The sequence below is a fragment of the Eimeria maxima genome, genomic scaffold, assembly GCF_000499605.1.
Source record: "Eimeria maxima Weybridge genomic scaffold, Emw_scaff60, whole genome shotgun sequence".
NCBI classification, from domain to species: domain Eukaryota; phylum Apicomplexa; class Conoidasida; order Eucoccidiorida; family Eimeriidae; genus Eimeria; species Eimeria maxima.
In genome coordinates this window covers 1-21,393 of record NW_013566632.1, presented here as the reverse complement: position 1 = coordinate 21,393, position 21,393 = coordinate 1, and the positions used below count along the sequence as shown (strand labels likewise).

Here is a 21,393-nt window from a genome sequence, read left to right as displayed (position 1 = left end):
TACTATTGCAAATTAGGTATAGTATTTGTAGCTATAAGAGGTGCTTTTACACACGTTTGCGATCAGGAGGCCCCAAGCGGCCTTCTTGATAAATATATATATTACAGAATGCCCAGTGCTAACTATGCTGGTTGTCGTGCACATCAAGAGCTTTTCGCTAGCCCTTCCCTATGCATCCTGCTCCCAATGCAGGGGTCTTACCCAAAACAGACCCTCCTATGCTGTTATGGAGATTCTGCATATATGTGTGTTCTCATCCGTTAGTCCGTTTCTTTGAATTTTTCACATTTACCAGGTGGTTCGCATTTGTCTGGGCTCCCCTTTGTCTGTCGAGACTAAACGGTTAGCGATCCGCATCAATGATCTGTTTATTGCCCTTTGGGTCTATCAGGCTGTCAAATTGGTAAACATGCATATTAGTAAGTTAGTGTCTTTAGTGCTCTACTAACAAAAGTAGACGATAGGGTGACATGGACGTAAGGTTCCAAATATGCTCACCGGGCTAGTTAATGTCACCTAAACTGGTCCCAGACTCTATCACGATTGGTTAAACATCAGGAAAGCTCCGAGGAAGCATTACTGCCAAAATACACAGTTGCTCTCAGCCTTCATCAGATGATGACTCGGAAGGCAGAAGAGAACCCTCGTCAAACCTAACAGGGGATTTGGGTTTTCGATGTACACCCTGCGGATTGTTCTCTTTAAGGCAGCTTCGACCCCCTTGTGTGCAAAGGGGAGGGGGTTCGTGTATAGACTCGGGCTCCCGGGCCAGTCGCCAGCGAGCTGTACTTCTATCTTCAGGTGTGTCGCTTTCCCCATTTTCCGACTGCTTCTCCTGATCCCTGATCTTCGAATAATTAAGTAGAGCAAGCGAATTTTTGCGAGTGCGTTTTTTCGCACAAACTTCGCCCGCGTCGCGAGTAGCAAGCACAGGAGCCAAAGCGCTCCCATCTGCCGATTTCATCTCACTTGCAGTCAGAGGTGCTTCGTCCTGCCGTTTATAAGTAGAGGCCGCTTTTGCTGCCTGAACCAAACGAATAGGATGCTCACCATAGATTCTACACGGGGAAGAATTGCATGGAGTGTGCCGCAACGCATCAACGGCTGGATGTATTTCCCCCAGTCGAACAGCCTGGTCCACAAGCCCGAAGAATCTACTAACTCGAAAAGTACACAGTGCGATGATAGCCGGTGCCTCCTGCGCGCTGATATACCACATCTAGCCAGCGCGAGGGGTCAAACCAGTTGCCTATATTACAACGCTTACCATTTTTTCCTTAAGAGGAGAGAGAAGGGTTTCGAATGACTCCTTATCTAGACAGAACAACACTAATTCCGTTCCTGCAACGACGGAAGCCGTGCGTCTAGTGCTCTTTATCAGTGCCATTTCTCCAAAATATTCTCCTTTCCCCTGTCTCGCCAGCTCAAGAAACCCCCCACCATCTTGAGGTTTCTGCGTGATAGCTTCACCCTTATATATAAAACAAAACATATCGCCGTGAAAACCCATCTTGAAGACAGTTTGGCCCTCTGCGAACCTCTCCACCTTGCACGCTCTAGCAACGGCGTATATTTCCTCTTCCGGCAGGTCCCTAACAAGACAAACCATGTGGAGGAAATCCTGGGCCACAGGAACGAATGCCTTACGCTTTGCCAGCATATCCTTAACAGAATCGTTAAATATATCCCTGTCTAATACCCATAATGCACATTCGCTGGCACTTTGTCGAGAGGTCAATGTACACTTGAGCTTTTCGCCCGAAACTAGCTCCTCCAGCCCGAAAAATTCTCCTGGAGTCAGCGACCGCAAAACTGAAACACCAAAGAAGCCCTGCAGCAGATCAAATACCGCAGAAATAAAGTAACACAGAGATTCCCGAAGCAGTTGCAAAAGAGCAACGCGGACCCCAACGCCCAAAAGCTTCCGTCTACCAGCGGTCTGATCGTATGCTGCAGTACTGCAGTGTACGTTTAAAGCTGCTTGTCGAGTGTGCATTTAGGCTCTAAAGCTTTGTAACGGCCATCCTATCCAGCAGAGAGTCGGATATGCCAAACTGCGTTTTTTCGTATGGCGACTGACAGCTTGGGAAACTTCAAATTCGCCTGCGCTACACCACATGAGAACCGGTTCTGCTCCTTCCTCCACTATACATGTCGATGCTGGGAAAATGTCTCGCCGCATGAGGGATGCAACGTATCTTTGTTGCTGTGGGCTTAGAAGTTGCAGTGTATGTTCCTGCTTAATAGACTCAAGGAGGAGAGACGTTTCACTGGAGAATGCGCGGTGATCATCTCTCTGGACAACTGCGGGATCTTCAAAGGGAAGTGTTTGCTCTACGACATCCATCTTTGCATCCCCGTCTGCCTGAGTTCTTTCGGCTCCAGTTTCCCCTCCAAAGAATGCCCAAATGCGGTTGCCCCACGAACGCAACGAGGCCTCTTTCGTCGCCGCTTCCTCTGTCGACAGTTCACCTGCAGATCAAACGTAGCACAATATGTTTCTCGTTGGTCATACACTGCATAAATAAGTGCCAGCATGCAAGAACGTCGATATTTCGTTGGTGCCTCAAAGGTGGCAAGGCAATAACCTTCATATATTGTCACTCCTTGCCACAAAAGCAAGGTGGGTAACATTGCACTACGCCACACAAACTCAAAAGGTTTCTGGCTCTCATGGTCCAGAGTGTAGACGTGGAGATGACGGCATAGCGAATCCACCAGTACCATCAACTGTGGAGGCGAAAGCCTCACAGCTGCTAACATCACCAAGCATCGTCCTATCCGCATTTTCTGTGGCTCCACAAGCCAATTGCTGCTCTTGTACAAAAGTTGCCTTTGCAGAAGGATTCGCACGCAGCGTTTCTGTGCCTTCTACAAAATCCCGCAAAGCTGAACGGTCTAATCGTATGTACAAGTCATCCAGAAGCAACACCGAGTCAGCTGCTCCTGTTCCCGAATTTTCATCCTTGCTAGCATAGTGATGGGACCCATGTGCACCCTGTGGATGTAATTCATCTATTGTGCTGTCTTCCCCTCTCCCTATCGTGAGTTGATGGGATGAACCGTTCTGGGTGTCCTGCTGCAGCAATGTGCGACAATGGGTCCCCTGCAAGGCAGTTGGGGTGTCTTCAGCTCCGTGTCGAGGCATCGCAGATTGCAACCCCGTATCGTCCCCCTCTACCGCATCAACTGGAACTCTTGAAGCACGTGAAAAGCCTTCTAAAGGGTTGCGGCAGCCAAGTTCCCGTTGAAACATAGGCAAAGTGGAGTTCAGCCAACAGAGACCATCATCAGGACATGTCTGATGGTTGCCGTCCCCCCCTGCTGGAAAAGTGAAATCTCCCTCAATACCAGTAAGAGGTGCCCCTGTCGTTTCCTCGAAAGAATCGCTAGACGAGGCAGAATCTTCCTTTTGGGCAATTAGGCCTTTTGATCCGATGTCAAGAAACCACATTTCAATGTTTTCAGCAAACTGCCGCAACGACAGTCGCTCAGTGGGCGATTGCAAGTGGCTCTCAGTCTCTGTCAAAAGCTCGGGAGCCGGTACCTGCAGATGATTGGAATCAGGCGCCTGCAAGACGCCGTTTTCAGCAGCATCCATCAACCTTAACCCCGTACTCTGCTTTGGAATTGCGTCTCCAGGGGACCAACGAATTGGGTGTGGCTGCCCACACAAGTGCAAAAATACCTGCAGGTCTAAGTGAGAGTCATCGCCATGAGGCAAGTGTGACACATTCGGGGATGCCTGTGGAGAAGGCAGAGCTGCTAGTTGGTCCAATGAACCCTGCTGGAACTCCGAAGATAGCACAACCCGTGCCTGTTTTGGTTGAGCATCAGACTGCCTGCTCTCCACTTTTGCACATGGAAGGTTCTCGGGTGCACTTGCTCCAAATTTACCACCTTGAAGGTTCCCTGAAGGTTCGCTGTCATTTTCTGTTTCGTTCTTCTCTTTTCCTTTTGCTTTAGCCCTGTTCGCCTCTTCCTCTTCTTCTTGCCTTTTGTCTGTTTTGACTAATTCACCTTCCAAGTCTTTTTCATGAGTAGCAAAAGCCGCAGAAACCCAAGAACCGAGGGCTGATATGGCGGTGATCAATCCTAGGGGCTCTGAAGACTCAAATATCGATGCGGATATGGACCCTAAGATCCACTGTTCTTCAGAATCGTTTCTCGCTTCTGAATGCGATGAATCGCATGGCTTTCCTGATTTCTCTTTACCCTCAAAGGCATTTGCCGCTGGTGTTTCTATAACAGTGCTTTTGGATACACTAGAAGCATTTTTGTCATTTACATCCACTGTAGATAAGATTTGCGAATGTAGTTTGCAGCTTGGCTGCTCTTGGTCCGTAGTGGTATGGTCGACGCTGACAGAATTGGCAGCCAGAGCAGCATCTATAGGCTCCCGTGTGCATGGCATTTCCCTCCCTGGAGTCCCACACGACACCATTTCAGGAGTCATTGATCCCGTATCGCCTGCGATTCTCGTTGCACCTTCCGGAGCCTGCTCGCGGCGTCTGGAATGCTTCTCGCAATCGCGTTTTCCCATCGTCGATGACGGATTGTCATCTCTTGTCGTTTCCAATCTTGCTACAGTTATGAGGGAAAGACAATGTCTTCCGCAAAATCTAGTGTCATCTCTCAATCTACACGGCAGCCTCTCTTCACTTTGAAGGAAGTGAAGGGGCGGCGGTGCACGTAAGACCTGCAGAGGGGAACACACATTTCAAAAGAGTATCCGCGTCCTCCGGTCTTCGGTACCTTCAGCTCCTCTTTTATTCGACGGACTCTCCTTCTATGCAGCCGCTTGCAAATAAAAATGACTGACGGCGAACATGGCATTGCGGCAAAGGGCTGGTGGGAGACCCAAATAATCCTTAGGCACAGGGAAACCCGGGATACTTGAAAGCATGGAATAAGGGTAATTCAGAGCATTGGCGTCCTTGTGCCGACGACGGCTGCACCCAGTTTTCAGCAGCATTCCCTTTATTCCTCATGACTCCCCAAAAGTCTGTTCCACGCTTGCAGCATTTAGTCAGTGCATCACTATATGTCTAGTCAGCAGGAACCCAAACGAATACCACCTGAAATAGCATCAAGGGGTAGTTCTCATTAAATAGCCATTGGAGTCTCCATAGGATTGCAGCCCGGAATAATCAACACTGACTCTCTACGTCTACGGCCTCCGCCGCTGGGCCGGTCCGGTCCTGGCCACAAATCTTGCGACCGGAAGGTGTGACACGAGTTTGAGGCTAGCATATTACTCAAATATACCATGAATCCCCCACAAAATCAAGAAAATAAAAACACCACCGCCAGCGTAGAAGCCTTGAGTCCGACCCCCCTCCCGGCTGTCGCCGAGCTAACCGGCAACAACCGTCCGCAGAAGATGGGTGACCTTCCACCACTCTTTGTCCGTTGCTTCTGGCTAAATCTTTACAAGTATTCAATTTCCAGTGTTTACTGAGATTAAGAAGCTTGTATTGCAGACGATGTTGCTGCATGCAGGGTTATTCATCCCCAAGTCCTGCGAGCCGTTCAAATGGGCGCGAACTGCCTTCCAATCTCCAGCAATTTTCTTTACCCATCTAGAAATAACAAGGCTAATGATGCTTGATTTCCCAAGTAAGCTTTGGACTGGGTCAATACGTAATTCACTTGCTCAACCGCCTCCCCCCTGTACTCCAATATATAGTTGGGATGCGGCGAAATTCCCATTGTGTAATTGACCTGGATCTCGGCTTCGGTCGAGAAGCAACTTCGAGAATAAAAGGTCTGCTGTTTTGACTGCCTCCAAAATACCCATGTTCTTCCTCGTTGCATCCAGAAGACAGCACCAATCCGTGGCACCCCAGAAGAGACTTTCAATAGATTTATACAGGCAGCTACGCAGACGGATATGGCTTTACATTCGCAACAAAATTGACCCTCCAACCAAGATACGAAAGTCAACAGAGCCCACATACATCTCTTACCTGACATTAGGCCGATTAGCGTCGATAATGTAATGCGATCATCCCCAGATCTGACCCTGATGTTGATGTAAACACCCGAACACGGAGCTCAGCTGCAATATGAGGCAATATGAGTTCAGCCCTATTTTAAGCAGTGCGCCTTGGTCTATTGGGGTTTGGAACAATTAAAGGAGTGTTATTACAGGGCAGCAGCTGACAGTAATAGTTCCCATAGCAAGTGACCGCCTCCGCAGGGCCCAAACGAACCGCAGAAATTTTAACCCACCCCTTGGCATATTCATCCCAGATCCGTTCAGCCTTGTCGCTGTCAACTCCAACTTCGGAACTCAGGCTGCATTCACATACATACAAATATTAGGCAAGTCTGTGGGTTAGTATCCTCACGCTTCTTCCTAGGCCTACACTAATACAACTAAATAACTTTTCCGGCGTTCATTCTTCATGGGTGTCTGCCAGTTCCACGGCGTTCCAGTGCGTAACGGAAGCAACTGCATTCCGTCTTCAATTCTTGATATGACTTCATAAGCATCCGCAGTGAAATATCCCTAGCTCCTACTGCTCTCTCGTGTCCCTACTACACACGGTAGCGCGGGATAGCTAGGAAGTTCCATGCTGACCTCGTGAAGTTTTCCTTGGTGCAAAGGCTGGTGGCTTCAAGGCCTGCAACTTTTAAGAACGCAGCCAATGCAGACCCATAAATCTCAACCGCCCGTAGGTGGATTTCCGCACCTGTGGGCTCCACCCCTCTAGCATTACGGTACAAGTTGCCCACGACAAGTCGGCCCTTGATTGGACGGCACAATTCGTCAAAGAGGGCGTCAAGCTCCTGTTTCTGGAATCCCCGAATATTGCTTTTTTTCGTGAAGGCGTAGAACTCCTGCTCACACAGCACCCATAGACTCTCCTTCAGCAGTTGTGTATGCACCCGCACAGTTGTAACGAGCTCCAACCACCGACAGTAGATGCAGGCAACGCTGCCTATGCAAGCAATAAACACCAACGTTAGGATACGTGCAGATCGCTAGTTGGAGAACAATAGGGGAACATGGGTGCTGTAGTTACGTCTGCATCCACAATGTCGCTTTTGTTAACATCCATTTCTGCAAATGCGTGGGCCAGTGACCCGTATTTGTTCTTGAATGTGCCGACAACCAACTCCCGCAGACGACCCAGGTCACCTGGGGATATGGGCGCAACGGCCCGAGAGCTCCTGCTGTTTGCTTGTCCATGCTTCTCTTTAGGTGCTTCCTTACTTCCCGATTTCTTCTTCTTCCTCTTCTTTTCCTCCTCTTCATTATCTAGAGCAGCAGCAGCCACGATTTCACCTTCACAGACACCCTCCGCCAATTTCTTCTCCCGCCTCTCCTTGTGCTTTTTAGCCTCAACATTTTTGGCAGTTTTTGAAGACCGTGGGCTGGATTTCTCTTTTTCCTCGTGTGTTTCGTCGCTTGAATCGGGAAGTGCATGAATATGGTGAGAGGATCCCTGCGTCTTCGAATCCAGGAGCCATGCAGGCATTTCAGCTTCAGATGTCGAGTACGAGCTTTCTGCTTGTTGTAAAAAGGCATCTGCCAAGTGGCCCAAGTACTTTTCAAACTCAGTGCGGCCTAGACACAGCAGCTGATGACAAATTGGGCGCAGAGGGAGGCAAAATAGTGGCATTGTACATCTCTGGGCCTGCCCTTCCCCTTTTAAAATTCTCGGGCGAGTGTACCTGACAAGTTATGCGCTCACCTTGACCTTTGTTTTTGCGACACAGCTTGCTGTTCTAGGTTGGTTGTTGAGAAACCCGATTTCCCCAAGATATTCTCCTGCCTTCACTACAGCGACTTCTTTTCGTGGTTTCCCAGGTCCGGGGGACTTCTGGATAGAAACCATTCCCTCAAGTACAATGCAGAACTTGTCTGCTGGGTCCCCCTCGTGCATAATCACTTCACGCTCTCGTATCTCCACAACCTGCGAGTCCCAGGGCAGGAAGCTTGGCCCTCAACACTAGTTCATCCAGGCAACGTTTGTGTACGAAAGACGCTCGATGCCTAGCAAATAGCTTTAAAATGTGCATCCTCCAAACGAGATGATTTGCCGATTAGTTCGTGCGCATTCCACGTTCATATGCTTCACCGGTCATCAACCATGAAATATGTTATGCGAATTGCAATGAGCGCGGGACTCGCCTACCTGGAAAGCACGTGCTAGCTCATGCAGCTGCTCGAGACTTAGCAGCTTAATGACGTGGACACCGGAAAGAAGGTGCACCACTTGGGGAAGTTCTTCTTCACTCTGCACGAAACAATTGAATTTTAGTCGTAAGCCGCTGTAAGCGGACAAACAGTTTTGGGGCTCAGAACAATCACTGCTTGCATCTAAACAATCTTGTTCGGTTGCCAACCTTTCATATATTCATTCTCCATGAAACTCACCAGCTGAGTGTGCTTGTCCTCCCCCGTCATGGATTTGACAGTTTTCTGGCTATACATTAATTTGGCATGCTCCAGGAAGGCGTCATGTAGATCACCTAACAAGTCTTCGAAGTCTTTAGCTTTCAGTGCATAAACCTGCATTTTGCATGTGCAGCGGGAACATACAGAACATTTACATGCAACAGATGAGAGGCCCACGCAAACTTTGTGTATCCCATAATAACCCAGCTCCACTGGGATTATTACAAGGAAGAACAGCAACAAGCTCACAGCGAGCCCCCTGTAAATGGTACTTTTGCATTTTAAGCTGAAACGCTTCTCTTACGTAGACCGGCGTAAGGGCGATGACCGAAGCTGCCCTTGGTTCACGCTTTATTATGGACATTTCTCCAAAAAAGGACCCCGACGTCAGCTCCCCGATCTTCTGCATCTTTCCTGGGACAAATCTACACCGGTTTGCAACTTATAGTTGGCTAGAGTATACCATACGTTCACTGCCTACATGTACGACAGCTACTTTTACATTTGTTTACATGAATACGAATGAGTGTAGTAGCTTACCGCATCCTAAGTAGATCTCGATGGAGAGTGTTCCCGACTCTACAGCGTAGAATTTATCAGGGGCTTCGCCCTGCAATACAACTGCTTGGTTCGGCAAATATATTTCTAGTATCATACGCTGAGAAGGTCATAAACTCGCAGCACTAGCCATACCTAGCTCTTTCTGTCAATCATAACAGTTGAGAATCCGGCGCTGCTTTCTCTCAATTGGCCTACCCTCTGCCCTTAAGTGTGCGTGTTATCATCGGGCTCAGTTTATATAGCAGCCAAACCAATAATCTTTGGCATAAAGTGGCTGCAGTTTCTTACGGGAATATTAGTAGTGGCAGTTATATGTTAATTGGGGCCTCCATAGCAATGAGTACCGGAAAAAAACACAAAACGCCTATTCAGTTTCCGGGTGGACCAACTTGTTTCCTCACCGTGCACAATTCTTGCCGGCGCTCTTTTGGTAGGTCTTTCAACACTGGAAGTGCTTCTAAAAGCAGACTGCATTCTTCCCTCATCTGCAAAAGCCCCACATATCATATAGACTTCAGCTTCACTTCAAAATTGTGAAATACAGCTGCCATTGCGCCTATTCCGTGAGGCCATTTGGCCCACAGTTTGGAGACAGCATTGCCCTAAGCCACCCGTAGAAGCTGGGAATTTTACCATAGAGGCCAGGCAACAACAGAAATACGAATCAGCAGCACACCCTTTCGGTGTCTTCCTGCAGCAGTCTTTCGATGAGTTCTTGATCGACGAGTGTCTTTTCTCGCTTAGATATAGCCAACGCTGTGGTAGTCGCCTGAGCACTCTCAGTATCCCCGCTGGGGGAAACCTCGGCGTCTTCTGAAGGTTCTTCGGTGCTCCCTGTGAGATTCTGCATATCTTCGTCCCCTTCGTTTACTTCATCTTCTTTGCCTTGATTGTGCAAATTTACGATGACGCTGTCCACTGTGGAACTACGGCCACTTCGCCTCCGGAATTCCATTTCTAGCTTGCGTAGGACACTGTAGAATATGTCGGCCTCAATAGACAAGATCTGAAGCCTCGACAGTGAACAGCAGCCCACTAAACATGTGTGCTCCACATCCGGAGTTGGGCTGCCTCGTTCACCTCTATTCTCCTACTATCCGGTGCCAGTGTGGCTTGTTGGTGAGACTCACTGTGCAATCTGTCTGGGCCTTGACTGATGCAGTGTGGGACCGACTCTTGGCTTTTGTAATATCGCCAAAAAAATCAAGTGGTTCGTAAATTCGAAGCTCCACCTCCTCGTCTGTATCTGTGAGCCCCACTGCTACAGCTTCCCCATCCTTTACCATCAAAACACGGTTTGCGGACTCTCCCTGTAACACCGGAGGAGATGCATGTACACAGTATGTACGTACGAGGTATTTCACTGCATATCACGTCTTCGCTATGATGCAGAAGTACATAGATGAGATTTTACTGTAGACAGCAGGTACGTTAATAAGCAGTGATATAGCTGTCAAGCCAAAACCTCTTCTGGCCCTCATATGTGGCAGTCAAGACTGCTAATGTAACCCACTTTGTCGATGATTTTCTCGCCTGCATGGAATGTTTGTTTCCTGAAGGTCTGAGAGAGACCCAAGCCGCATGGAGAGCATGCTTAGTATCCTCTATCAAAGGATGACTAACGATGCGGATCCTTGGTCTAAAGGTTCATAACTTCCTTACCGCGGCAAGACATCTCAGCAGCTCCGGAGTGAGCTTGTTAACCACGGGTACTTTCCGGAGCAACTTCTGGTAATCCTCCACTTCTCTCTGTCTTTGTGTAGCTAGTGGCTGCGTCAAAAGCAAGAAGATTGATGTCTAATGAATCTTCGCATCTGGCTTGCAAAATGGAGACAACCTTGAGACGAAGTCACGCAGGAAACCTCCCCATAATAAAAACACTCCTGAAGAGCTGCACCGTTATGTTTTGAAGAATCGCACCTCGTAGGACCTTTCGAATACGCTTCGTTCAAGAGAGTACAAAAAGACATCTTCGCCTTCACCTGCTTTGGCACAAACTACGTTCGGTGTTCCCTCAATTAGATTATCCGAGAACAACAAGCAAGGTGCGCTTAAGCTCTCGACGTGGCGGTATTGAATAAATCCCTGTCCACAAGAATGGGCAATTAATCAACCATAGGCCTAACAATGTAATTTGGAGCAAACTACCAAACGGCACCAAACCGTTGGCCAGAACCAATCGGTGCTGAATTATGGACAACAGCTGCGTTGCAGCATTCGTTTACCGGCTCTAGTATGTCCACAGTCCCCTTTAGAATGACGAACAATGGGCACCTGGGATCGTCTTCTGCTTGAATCAGTCCTCCCCCCGTCACTGTTCGGGCCTTCATATCTCCTATCATGGCTTTGCGGTCCTCCGGGTACATGCAATCCCATGGGGGGAAATCAGCAAGAACCGCGTCGACCTGTGCCTCATTGGCGCTAAATCCAAGTTCCTTGTGGGTAGAGGTGTCTGCGAATGGCTCAAAGAAAAATGAATTGCCACGCGGGTGATATGCTAAAGTGAACAGGAAAGTTAGGTATGTGCATTGAGCGCCGAAGGATCTGGAGTGCGAAGTTGGGGAAAACGAGCACTTTGGCTTGTTGCACATACACTGCTGCTTCGGTTAACACCAGGAGGCACATAAAGCTTCATTAAAGCAGAAAGTTCACGCAGCACTCTATAGTTGTTACCGAGGGACCCAGTGACATGCAACGGCGGACCAGCCGTGGGGAAACAAATCGCACTGAAATGTTCTATCTGGTGCCATACAAGTAAGCTTCTTGAAGGATGAGCGTTTGCAAATCTTTGCTTCAGGTTTTGGAGCCTTGGCCGCTCCCGAGAAAACATTCAGTACATTATTCAGTACATTGGTTGCATCTCGCTCCACTCGTTCCACCTCCTCCGGGTCTACATTGTCTGGGAAGACACAGCAGCGTCACTGGCATGCGTGGAAGCCTCACGGCGTGAACGCCATGCTATCTTGGTTGCAGTATATCTGTAAGACTAGGTGAACGCAAGCACTGACACTGGTCCGTTGAAACTACGGGCCCACCTTCTAGCAGAAGCAAGACGTTTTCTCTTTGAAGGCTGCCGCGGCTCGCTCTGCAAAGCACCAACAGAACATCAGGTGGGTATGAGAGATTGCAAATGCTCCAGCACCCGTTAACATATCCTACACAGGAGAGGGACTTTTCACTCAAGTGAAAAGGTGGATGTTACGGACTTATCCATCTCGGCCCAAAGACTATTGGCGCATGCTGGTGAGATTCCTGCTTGGCCAGCAATGGTGAGGAACTGATCCTGGGTCACGCGCCCTTCTGGAGGTATATCCGCGTCATTAAAAGGTTGCTCAACATCCCCGAATATCTATGGTAGTCCCTACATGCATTGACCCGCAGTGGCTATGACGTGGACAGCCCAGGGAAAACAGCGAAAGATTGGACTGATCTAACACGTCATTGGCAAACACATCGATGGAAGTGGGTTAGCGGCGTCCCGCGCATAAATGCACGACGACTTCTGCTGCCGCCTTTGGCGAAAAGGTCAGCAAACACATAAATATTAAACTTCACGTAGTCCATAAATGCACTAACCAGAGTGGCTACGACGTGCTCGTGCGTATGCGTGGAGGCTGCTATATTTGGGAGGAAGGTGGACCTGCCTCTTCAAGCCTTCGATGAAGCTCAGCCAAAGTGCACGTCTCGCCTTGAAGGTTTTTGTAGAAATTGCTGAGAAGCAGCATGCCTTCGCAAGGGGCACAAAGAGTGTTGTAGAGCTCGTGTGTAGCACTAAATGGCAGGTTCATGCCCAAGTCGTCAACAAAATTTGCGAAGTCCTGAGAGGGAACAACGTGGCAAGGAGAACAACGATCGCTGTGTCTGGTGATCAAGACACAACCTACGAGCAATGTATGCATATTTTGCTTGAACGTGCCAGCGTAGGGATCATCCGGAATTCAACTGTGAAGTGCTAGCTTCAAAGTTCTTGGTTTTGTGAATGGAAGAGGGATTCTCACGGCACACGCTGCATGCAGTTAACCGTCCTCATCAGATAGTCCCTCTACTCCACCGGTGCCGTAACTTACGCCGATCTTGACAACCCCTGAGTTATCAACATCCATGTGGTTGAAAGCACTGGCAAGAGATGTACACCTTCCGAGAACAAGTTTCCTGAAGGACGATCTTGGCGAAAGGATTTCAGGGGCTGCGTCCTCAGTCCCTGAAAACACCACCTTCCCTATTTACATTCGGTTGTAGTCAAAGCTCAAACAAAAAATGCGGCGATGGAAAGCTCCCGAAGACGCTTGCCAGCGGTACAATGTTGACCCTTGCACTCCAATGCTAGGATTCCCCTTAGTGTAACAGGACCGAACATCGTACTTACGGGTGGAAGCCGCCGGAGTAATTGTTTTCGAGCGTTTGTTTCTTGCAAGCCTGCTAAATGTTTGTCCAATTGCCACCTTGTTGGCAACTGCCTGGAACTTCTCTGGGTTGAACACGCACGCATGCGCATGTCTCGTAGTTCTACCTAAACCGTTTGTGTCCCACTGCGACCGTTTTGCTGACAACCGCATTGTGTAGCGAGTACGCGTCTCTCATTGACGCGTGCTTACTCAGGCCGGTCGTATGGCCCTTCTTGGCTGTATTCTGGGAAGGGTGGTAAACTGGAGGTGGTAAAACTGGACCGCCCGTATGGGATTGCTGCAGTTTTGCCTCCATTTCCTTGAGCTCCATCTCCTTCTCCTTTACCAGCTTCAGCGCTTCGCTTGCCTTCCGTTCGGCGGACTGAGCAGCAGCAGAAAGAGCAGCCCTCTCTTCCGTCGCAGCAGACTTGAGTGCCAATGCCTCTCGTGCTGCGTCGGCTTTGATTCTTTGCATTTCACACTCCAGTTCCCTGTGCTTCATGCGGAGCTTATGCAACTCCTCCTCCAGCTCCAAACTTTGTTTTTGTGATCTTTCTCGAATCCTTTCCTCTGCCAGCTGTCTCTGGAGATCTAGTTCCATCGCCTGCACCTCCATTTCCTTCCTGAGAGATTCGCAGCGATTTCTTTCCTTTGCTAACTGCTGCTCGTATTGTTTCTGTTGCCTCATCATCTCTTCGCGAGCTTCCATGGCATCTCTGCGTCTTTGTTCTTCAAATTCTTCCTCTTTTCTCCTCATCTTTTTCTTGTGCTCAGCTTCTGCTCTGCGGAGTGCTGACCTAGCCTGCATTGCTTCCTCAGCTTGCTGCAGTGCAACTTCTCTTTGATCGATGTCTTTGTTGAGCTGTTTCAGCTTCTGCCAACCTTCCGAGGGGGCACCTTCGGCGTAAGGCTTCTCCGTAGAACCACTGTGCTCCTGTCTATCATCCAAGGATGAAGTCGCATCACTCGCTATCCTCCGGAGCACCGCAAGTCGCCGGAGTATGTCCCGTGCCTGATCTGTCGTTAGTGCGTCCCACAACTTTGTACGGGAACTTCCGGAGCCAATTTGATTGCTGAAAAAGGTAGCTTCCACCTGAGGGATTTCCAGACTTCCGGGAGCACTGCTATCTTCGCATGGTTGTGTGGAGTCCCCCAGATCAAGCCTTGCTGAATGCGTTTCTGGTAAAATGTTCTCTTGCTGCTCATGTATCTGGCGCTTCCTGTCTTCCAGTGCTCGTATCACCTTTTCTGTTTCTTCGCGATCGATAAGCAACTGTTTGGCTGTTCTCAGTGCTGCGACACTACAGTCTGTGTCGGAAGGAGCAGCAACGCAAGCCGTCAGCTCAGCAGAAGGGTTGTAGCCGCAGTCAAACACCTGACCGTCTTCTCCACATTCTTCTATATTTCCTGTATCGAGCCGTGTCATGTCGCACTAAACGCAACACGCACGCAACCAACGGCAACTTCGGCACTAGAAGATGTGTCTAAATTGTAGAAGGGGCCGGCAGTCTAGCATTCGTACCAGAACTGCCCCAGCGACATGTAGAAATAAAACATCCCGGGCAGAACGCCCAGCAGTTCGGGGTGAGCTTAAGGCCCCTCTTAAATGAGTCTTTCACAGCACGACAAAAGGAGGTACCATAACAACCTCGCCTGGCTGTCACTGGCAGAACAATCTGCACCCACAGATAGTTGCGGTGCTACAGAGCAGCGGAGGGAGGCGCATGCCAGCTACAGGGAGGCAAGGTGGGGGGCTAATTTGTCCAGGCAGCTCGCATGCGACTATATATAGTCGCCTGGACTCAGTTTAGACTGACAGACGCTAACATACGCGTTTGGCAATACCGGATGCTCCCAGGTTCGGGGAGCTCAACACTTATAGAGGGGGGGGGAGTCAGTTGAGTTGCAGAGTCTAACCCGCAGATCGGCGACTTCCTGCTCTAGCTCCCGCACTCTGATAGAGTAGCTCTCGATCCCTGGAACAGCATTTAACACCAAGTCACAGAAGGTGTATGGAAATGGCAGTGCGTCATTTAAAGTTCAGCTACAGAGACATTTGCTCCAACCGCCAACTGACAATCTGCTAAAGCTCAACAGCATGTACCCAAGATAAATAGGAACAAGCAGCAGGGGAGGCTGCCTGAAGGACACACTTACTGTGCGCATCGGCTGCTATCCTGTCCCTGGCAAGACGGAGAAGCCGCAGGCTCTCCTTTTCGCTTCGTGTAAATCCCTGAATCTCCTTGAGCGCAGCCGCTTCCCCTGCCTGGGCAATTGTTCCACGAAGCATGTCACATCGAAGCCCAGACGCCCGCGCAGCAACAGCGAGGTCTGCCAGATGATCTCTGAGCTGCATACAGAGTGCGCACCCCAAGAACAAGGGCAACTGCCAAATGCACGGCGCCGAAGTGTATGTGAGAGCAATGTTCGGAGTGATATCCGCAAGCGCACTGTCCAGTCGCACGTTAGATGGGCCACCACAGTCAACCTGGGCTAAAGAGGGCGGAGGTGTTGCAGATATTGTCGTCCTGCACAGACGTAGATAGCAATTACTCTTACCTCTCGCTGCAGAGCTCTCAGGTTTGCCTGCCAACTGCGGGAGATGTTTCGCTCGGTTGCCAGTCGCCTCTCTAGCTCGGCGTTGACATCCTGCGATCCGCATACAAATTCATATATATCAACTATTAAGTGAAAATAACCCATGAAGACGAGTGATCCTCTGCCGTGTTTGCGTGCGCTCACCGACATATTCACCTGCTTCCAAAGACCTACTTGTGCCGTTGCAAGCTGAACGATTGTGTCCCTCAGGTCCATCATCGCGTTCCGCCCCTGACCAGGCCCAAGCGCGTCTTCAGCAGCCCCCGCTCCTCCAAAACGTGCAGCGAGAAAGGGATCAGAGACAATTCTTGCCTGTACTTCCGCCAATCGCTGCCTCATGACGATAGTCCTGTGCACGACGGAAAAACCACTGGCGGCGAAATATCTCATGAACAATGAATTCGTCCAGGTTGTGTGCTTGTCCCGCATCCCATGCCCTCAGACCTTTCGTTAGCATCAAAACCACACATATGTCATGAGTAACACTGCAGAACAAGCATTCTGCTGCTGCGGCTTCTCAAGTCTCACTTCAGCATCAGGCTATCTCGCTCCTCCTCCAATACATTGATATGTGTCTGCCATACTCCCCTCTCATAGTCCCCCATTTGGGAATCGATGCAATCCAAAATTTCCTGAAGCTTCTGGGAGCAAGCGCAATATCGACTAACAAAGTTTCCAACAGACTGTGGCCCCTGCCGATCGACAGAGCCACTTTGACCACCCATCTGTATCCCGTGCGTAGTTGCGGTGAGATAGCGGACTCTGTCATCCTTTGTTTGGCTGTCAGATCGTCCCGACGATGTAAGTTCCCTTGCGTAAGCACGTTCCTCATGGTCTCTCAATGCGTTGCCCAAAGTTGTGGCGGTGCCTTGTAAGCGGGCCTGTGCACGAATGGAAGCCTGCAACTTCAGCCTCAAAGACTTGTTCTCGTCAATCAAGAGGGTAATACTTTTGGCCAACTCTGGTCCGTAGCGTCGAGCGAGAGCGCGGATTTCCTCCGCCTCTGGGTACGCTTGCTGCAACGGCAACACGCAGACACTGCAGAGGGAGGTGGTTAAGCAAACTACATCATCTAGGCATACGGCTACATGAGCAACGCTCGCACAGATAGTTCCTGGCCCCAAGAACCCTAACATTTTTCGTCCTAGTCTGCACTGGACATAGGCCAAACGAAATGATACCAACTGGGGATACAGTTCAGAACGTAGTACTTGTCTAGGATGAGAGGAGCTCCCTAACCTGTTGATGCAAAATACGTTCGCGCAGATCGGCATTCTCCGCCTCCAGAACGTCATTTACTCGCCTGCGACAAAAACCCAAAAAGCCAGAATACTTTGCAAGCCTGCGTCGCGCTACAGGCGAAAGTGGCATCAAAGAGGTGCTCATAAAGTGCAACCGCGAGAGGCTTGGCCTCAGCTATGACGAGAACGGTCAGATTCGGTAAAGGGGACGGTCCACATGGTAGGACACTGGAAGGAGAAATTGTAAAAGCCGCACCTGACTTTGCTCAATTCTGTGCCAAGCTCGAAAAGTTTTGAGTTTAGAGCATTCCTTTCTTCCGCCTCCCTCTTTCCAGCTTCCAGCTCTAGAAGAATGCTGGATGCCTTTTTAATTCCCCACGTATTAGGCTCATTTATAGCATGTTTCCTCGTTGCAGGAAGGCCGGCCTTAGGAGAAGTTGCAGAAACCCCATAGTTGTTAGCTGATGAATAGCCACTGCGACTAAACCCCGAGGGCGGAGTTGCCCCAGCCGATGCGGCTGGTAAGGAACCCTCCGGTTGCATGTTGAAAACCGGAGGGCTCGCGCTAGTTAATTCCACTTCCAGGGGACATAGGCGAACCGAAGGGCATTGCTACAAGCAGTTCCAGACAACACGTACGAATCCGCTGCTAATAGGCGCTGTGAGGAAACCAAAGCAAATCTCTCCTTTATGTTGGGAAGGTCTTGTTAATGGCGGTCCAGTTGACCTTAGCAGGAGTATATAATGTTGACGCTACCTCAAGGTCCTCGTGTGCCTGCGAGTTGGACTGATATCCAGACTAGGTGTATTTTACCACTCTACTCTCAATATTTAAGAGTGGTTATGCAATGACAAGACGGGTGAGCTTCAGGGAAACACTTTGGCCCCTTAGCTTCCCCCCCAAGAGCAAAAGAATCAGGTACTGTGGGACTCTGTATTCTCAAGATGGAACAAGAAGGCAGCTGTTTCAACGCTTTCTGCTTTGAGGGAGGATGCACGTCTACGTTTGGCAGAAAAATAGTGCAGAACGTTTCCACATTACTTGCAAGAAACGAGAGAACATGTGCACGAACGTACGAACGGGGTCGACGAGGGCCGATCAAGGTTTTCCACGAGGTGGGCTACATATCGACAAATTCAGGAGGACTGCGCTATAAAAACTACACATTCTGACCATAAGAAGTAAGGACACGCGAGACTCTAACTGTTACTTGCTAAAGTTGAGAAGGAACCACACCAGAAACGGGCCGCCGCCGTTGTAGACGCCCTGCGGAGCAGACCCACACCATACGAAAAACGCAATCAAATCCTGACTTCTTCTTCTTCAAAATTCGTGACATTTGATCAGGAGGAAACAATGGGGTGGCTTGCTTTGTCGTATCCCCACTTCGCTCTCTGCTACAGAACAATATTCCATTACACACGTTCGCAACCACCAAGAGACCAGACCACCGTTGCTCAGACGTAGCCCAATCAAAAAGCGCTCGATACCACTTCAGATTGGAAATGTTCAAAATTGAAAAATGATGCGAGGTTCATCTTCCTCTACACACATTCTGCACTATACAAGTAGCCCTGGCAGTTGACACGACAACTCGTGAGCTCGCGCTCCTTAAAAAGAGTAGGTGACTGCAAGCAGAGGGCGGTCCACACACTCCAGCTCCACAAGCAACATGCGAGCTATATCACTGATAAAATCCCTTGAACCAACTTCTCCTACCGTAGCAGATGTTTTGCTGTCGTCAACATCAACGCCACTATGTGGAATCTCTGTGAATTCGCCATTGGATTGGGGAGTATGTATTCGCAGGCAGTTGCGGAATGTGATTTGCAAATCATTTGCCAGCAACCTTCGGGACAGAACGCCCACACGTAGAGAGATGAAGGGTTTTCCGTCGGCCAAGTGCGGCCTGCTCGCTTGTGGGCAATGCATTCAACGCGTTGTGGATCCAGGCCTGGATTTGAAAGCGAGCACAGGCATGACAATGCAGTTAAACACTTGCCACAAAACCCAGGAAAAACTGAGCTTTCCCTATATCACTACCTCATCAACATACAGCACCGCCAGTAGTTGCTCCATTTCATTCACTTAAATGAGCCGAAAGAAATAACGTTTAGTCAGGGAGACAGTTGAAAATGCCTTTGGCTGCAGTTACTAGCAGGCGTCGGAACGACACCAGACGAAACAGCCCTAATGTTGCTTGGGACGAACTACGGTGAATTTGTGAGACGAAGTTGTGCTAGTAGTCACCGCTTTGTTAGCATTCACTTCTTAAGCTCCAAGCAATGGAGTAAAGGATTCGCCCACTGTCACTTTTGGCTAAGTTCCCAAGGGCTTGACACTGCACAACACCATAAGGTAACCTCAACGAACAAATGTGGGACGTTGCTTGTCACAGCTGAACAGAGCTGTACGAGACGTAAACTTCTACTCTGCCACGGACTCTGGGACTTGAGCATGCACATTCGGGGGGGCCGGGTCTTCCTCCCATTGCTGCTCGTGCCACTCCTGCAATTGTCTTTGACGGCGTTTCATCCTACTACAGAGTTCTCCCACGTTGAGGGGACCATTTTCAGCCAAAATGGAAAGCCAGAATGCGTCTCCAGCTGCTTCTGTGGCGGTGCGTTTAGCTGGTGCCCTCGGGCTCATTACAACCGAGCCAGCTCCCGACCCTTGAACTGAGGGTGGCTGCCTTGGTTCCCCATCATACTCCATGCACTGTGCAGACATTACTGCGTACGCCTGAAATTTCGGAGACCGTTTCGCAATGTTGCATTCTTGTGTCATGGCTAATAACTTCTGCTTCCGCTTAAGCGCTTCGCCACTTTCTTCAGCAGTTACTGTGCACCTAGTGCTCCTCACCTCCTCTTCTCTCTCCCATGAGTCGTCAAGCGACTCCTCCTCATTGGAATTTAGGGTCCTCGTGCTCCATGCACAGGAAAGCGTCTGATCAATCACGAAGTACCATAGTTGCTTTGGTGCATCCCTCAATTCTTTTTACCCCTTATAAGATGTGTTGTCCACAGCACAATAGAGGAGATATCAGCAAGCACGTAACCCGAACGGCTGGGTCGTACTTACCCATCCTCGAAGCTTTAGGCCATGAAGGTGAGTAATGGCTGCCAACGCCGCTTCGTGAGACGCCAGGCGAACAAAACCAAAATTCTGCAAAGAAGGTGTAAGGCGTAGGAGGACTGAGCTGGCTATGTAGATTGCGTGCACGCAAGGTGCAACAGAAAAACTGACCACGACCAAAGTACAAACATCTGCAACAGCCATATATTCGTCGGGATACACGCATATATCACTGATACCGAGGCGAGACCGATTGCTTTTCATGAGAGGAAGAGCCAGGAATGCTCCCAAGCTCCCTGGGGTGAGAGAGCAGTTGGGAAACACCACGTGAAACTCTAAGAATTCGTCACCTTTGTTGGGTGGACTTCAGCAGCTCTTACAACGTGAAAATATGAACAAATTTCGTGGAGTTCTTCCTAGGCATAGAACGCAGCAAACAAGGGCAGCTGCACCGACACTAACCGACATCCCGTCCAGCGTCTAAACCAGCAGAATAGAAACTGGCCCTGTTGTAGTGCAAACAAAAGACAAAAGCCGTAGAAATATATAAAACGTTGAGCATTCGCTCGGAGGCGTTACTCTGGTACTTACACTGTTTGTTAGAGGAGGTAGATTTGCAATGAAGATGCTGCAGTTAGCGGAGTGCGTTAAGGGTTCAATAGGGCTGCATAGATCAATCAAAAACTTGATATCGCTGCAATTCAATGGCGCCACCAGAGGTCAGTATAACCATAGCTGAGCAGGCGTCCTCTTGCTGGAGCGGCGAAAGGGCCGTGGCAGTGCTGACCTCCCGCGCTGTCTGTGTCGGTGGAGCCTTCGGACGTTCAGATTGAGCACTACAGACACTTCCTGCAGTCGAAAAAACTTAACAGAAGGCTCATGTGCACGACCCCGCCAATCGATCTAACAGCTCACAGACGCAAACTGTACCCCATAGATGTGCGTTTAAAGGACCACTGCCAAGGGGAAATAGCACCATGAGTTTGCTTAGCGCCTCTTGCGCTATTTCGTCGTTCGAATAACGGAGGAACGCATACTCCTGTACTCCTCTCCTAGATGGTGTCCCGGCCACAGATGATAACTGAAATGGCATCGCAACAGGCATACCCCCCCCCTCCCCCG

The 21,393-nt window shown here is 49.6% G+C and overlaps 3 protein-coding genes across 3 annotated transcripts; all 3 read right to left on the bottom strand.

Moving 5' to 3' along the window:
• Positions 1–601: 601 nt before the first annotated feature.
• EMWEY_00009230 (CAMP-dependent protein kinase regulatory subunit, putative) lies at positions 602–4,543 on the bottom strand (the record flags this gene model as incomplete). The annotated part of the gene is made up of 4 exons (XM_013482383.1): positions 602–1,024; positions 1,268–1,831; positions 2,081–2,472; positions 2,725–4,543. 4 exons carry the CDS (start codon positions 4,541–4,543, stop codon positions 602–604), a joined length of 3,198 nt encoding a protein of 1,065 aa, XP_013337837.1.
• A 1,552-nt stretch (positions 4,544–6,095) lies between these two features.
• EMWEY_00009220 (hypothetical protein) lies at positions 6,096–17,738 on the bottom strand (the record flags this gene model as incomplete). The annotated part of the gene is made up of 25 exons (XM_013482382.1): positions 6,096–6,300; positions 6,587–6,846; positions 7,032–7,589; positions 7,704–7,925; positions 8,390–8,524; positions 8,715–8,824; positions 8,951–9,068; positions 9,373–9,456; positions 9,648–9,977; positions 10,102–10,281; positions 10,485–10,532; positions 10,634–10,741; positions 10,892–11,056; positions 11,197–11,423; positions 11,724–11,870; positions 12,612–12,789; positions 13,039–13,172; positions 13,567–14,788; positions 15,274–15,332; positions 15,514–15,706; positions 15,916–16,005; positions 16,099–16,303; positions 16,483–16,970; positions 17,194–17,257; positions 17,452–17,738. The coding sequence occupies 25 exons, from the start codon at positions 17,736–17,738 to the stop codon at positions 6,096–6,098; spliced, it is 5,817 nt and encodes a 1,938-aa protein (XP_013337836.1).
• A 664-nt stretch (positions 17,739–18,402) lies between these two features.
• On the bottom strand, positions 18,403–20,739 carry EMWEY_00009210 (hypothetical protein; the record flags this gene model as incomplete). The annotated part of the gene is made up of 6 exons (XM_013482381.1): positions 18,403–18,462; positions 18,916–19,045; positions 19,640–19,938; positions 20,059–20,142; positions 20,278–20,567; positions 20,724–20,739. 6 exons carry the CDS (start codon positions 20,737–20,739, stop codon positions 18,403–18,405), a joined length of 879 nt encoding a protein of 292 aa, XP_013337835.1.
• Positions 20,740–21,393: the final 654 nt, after the last annotated feature.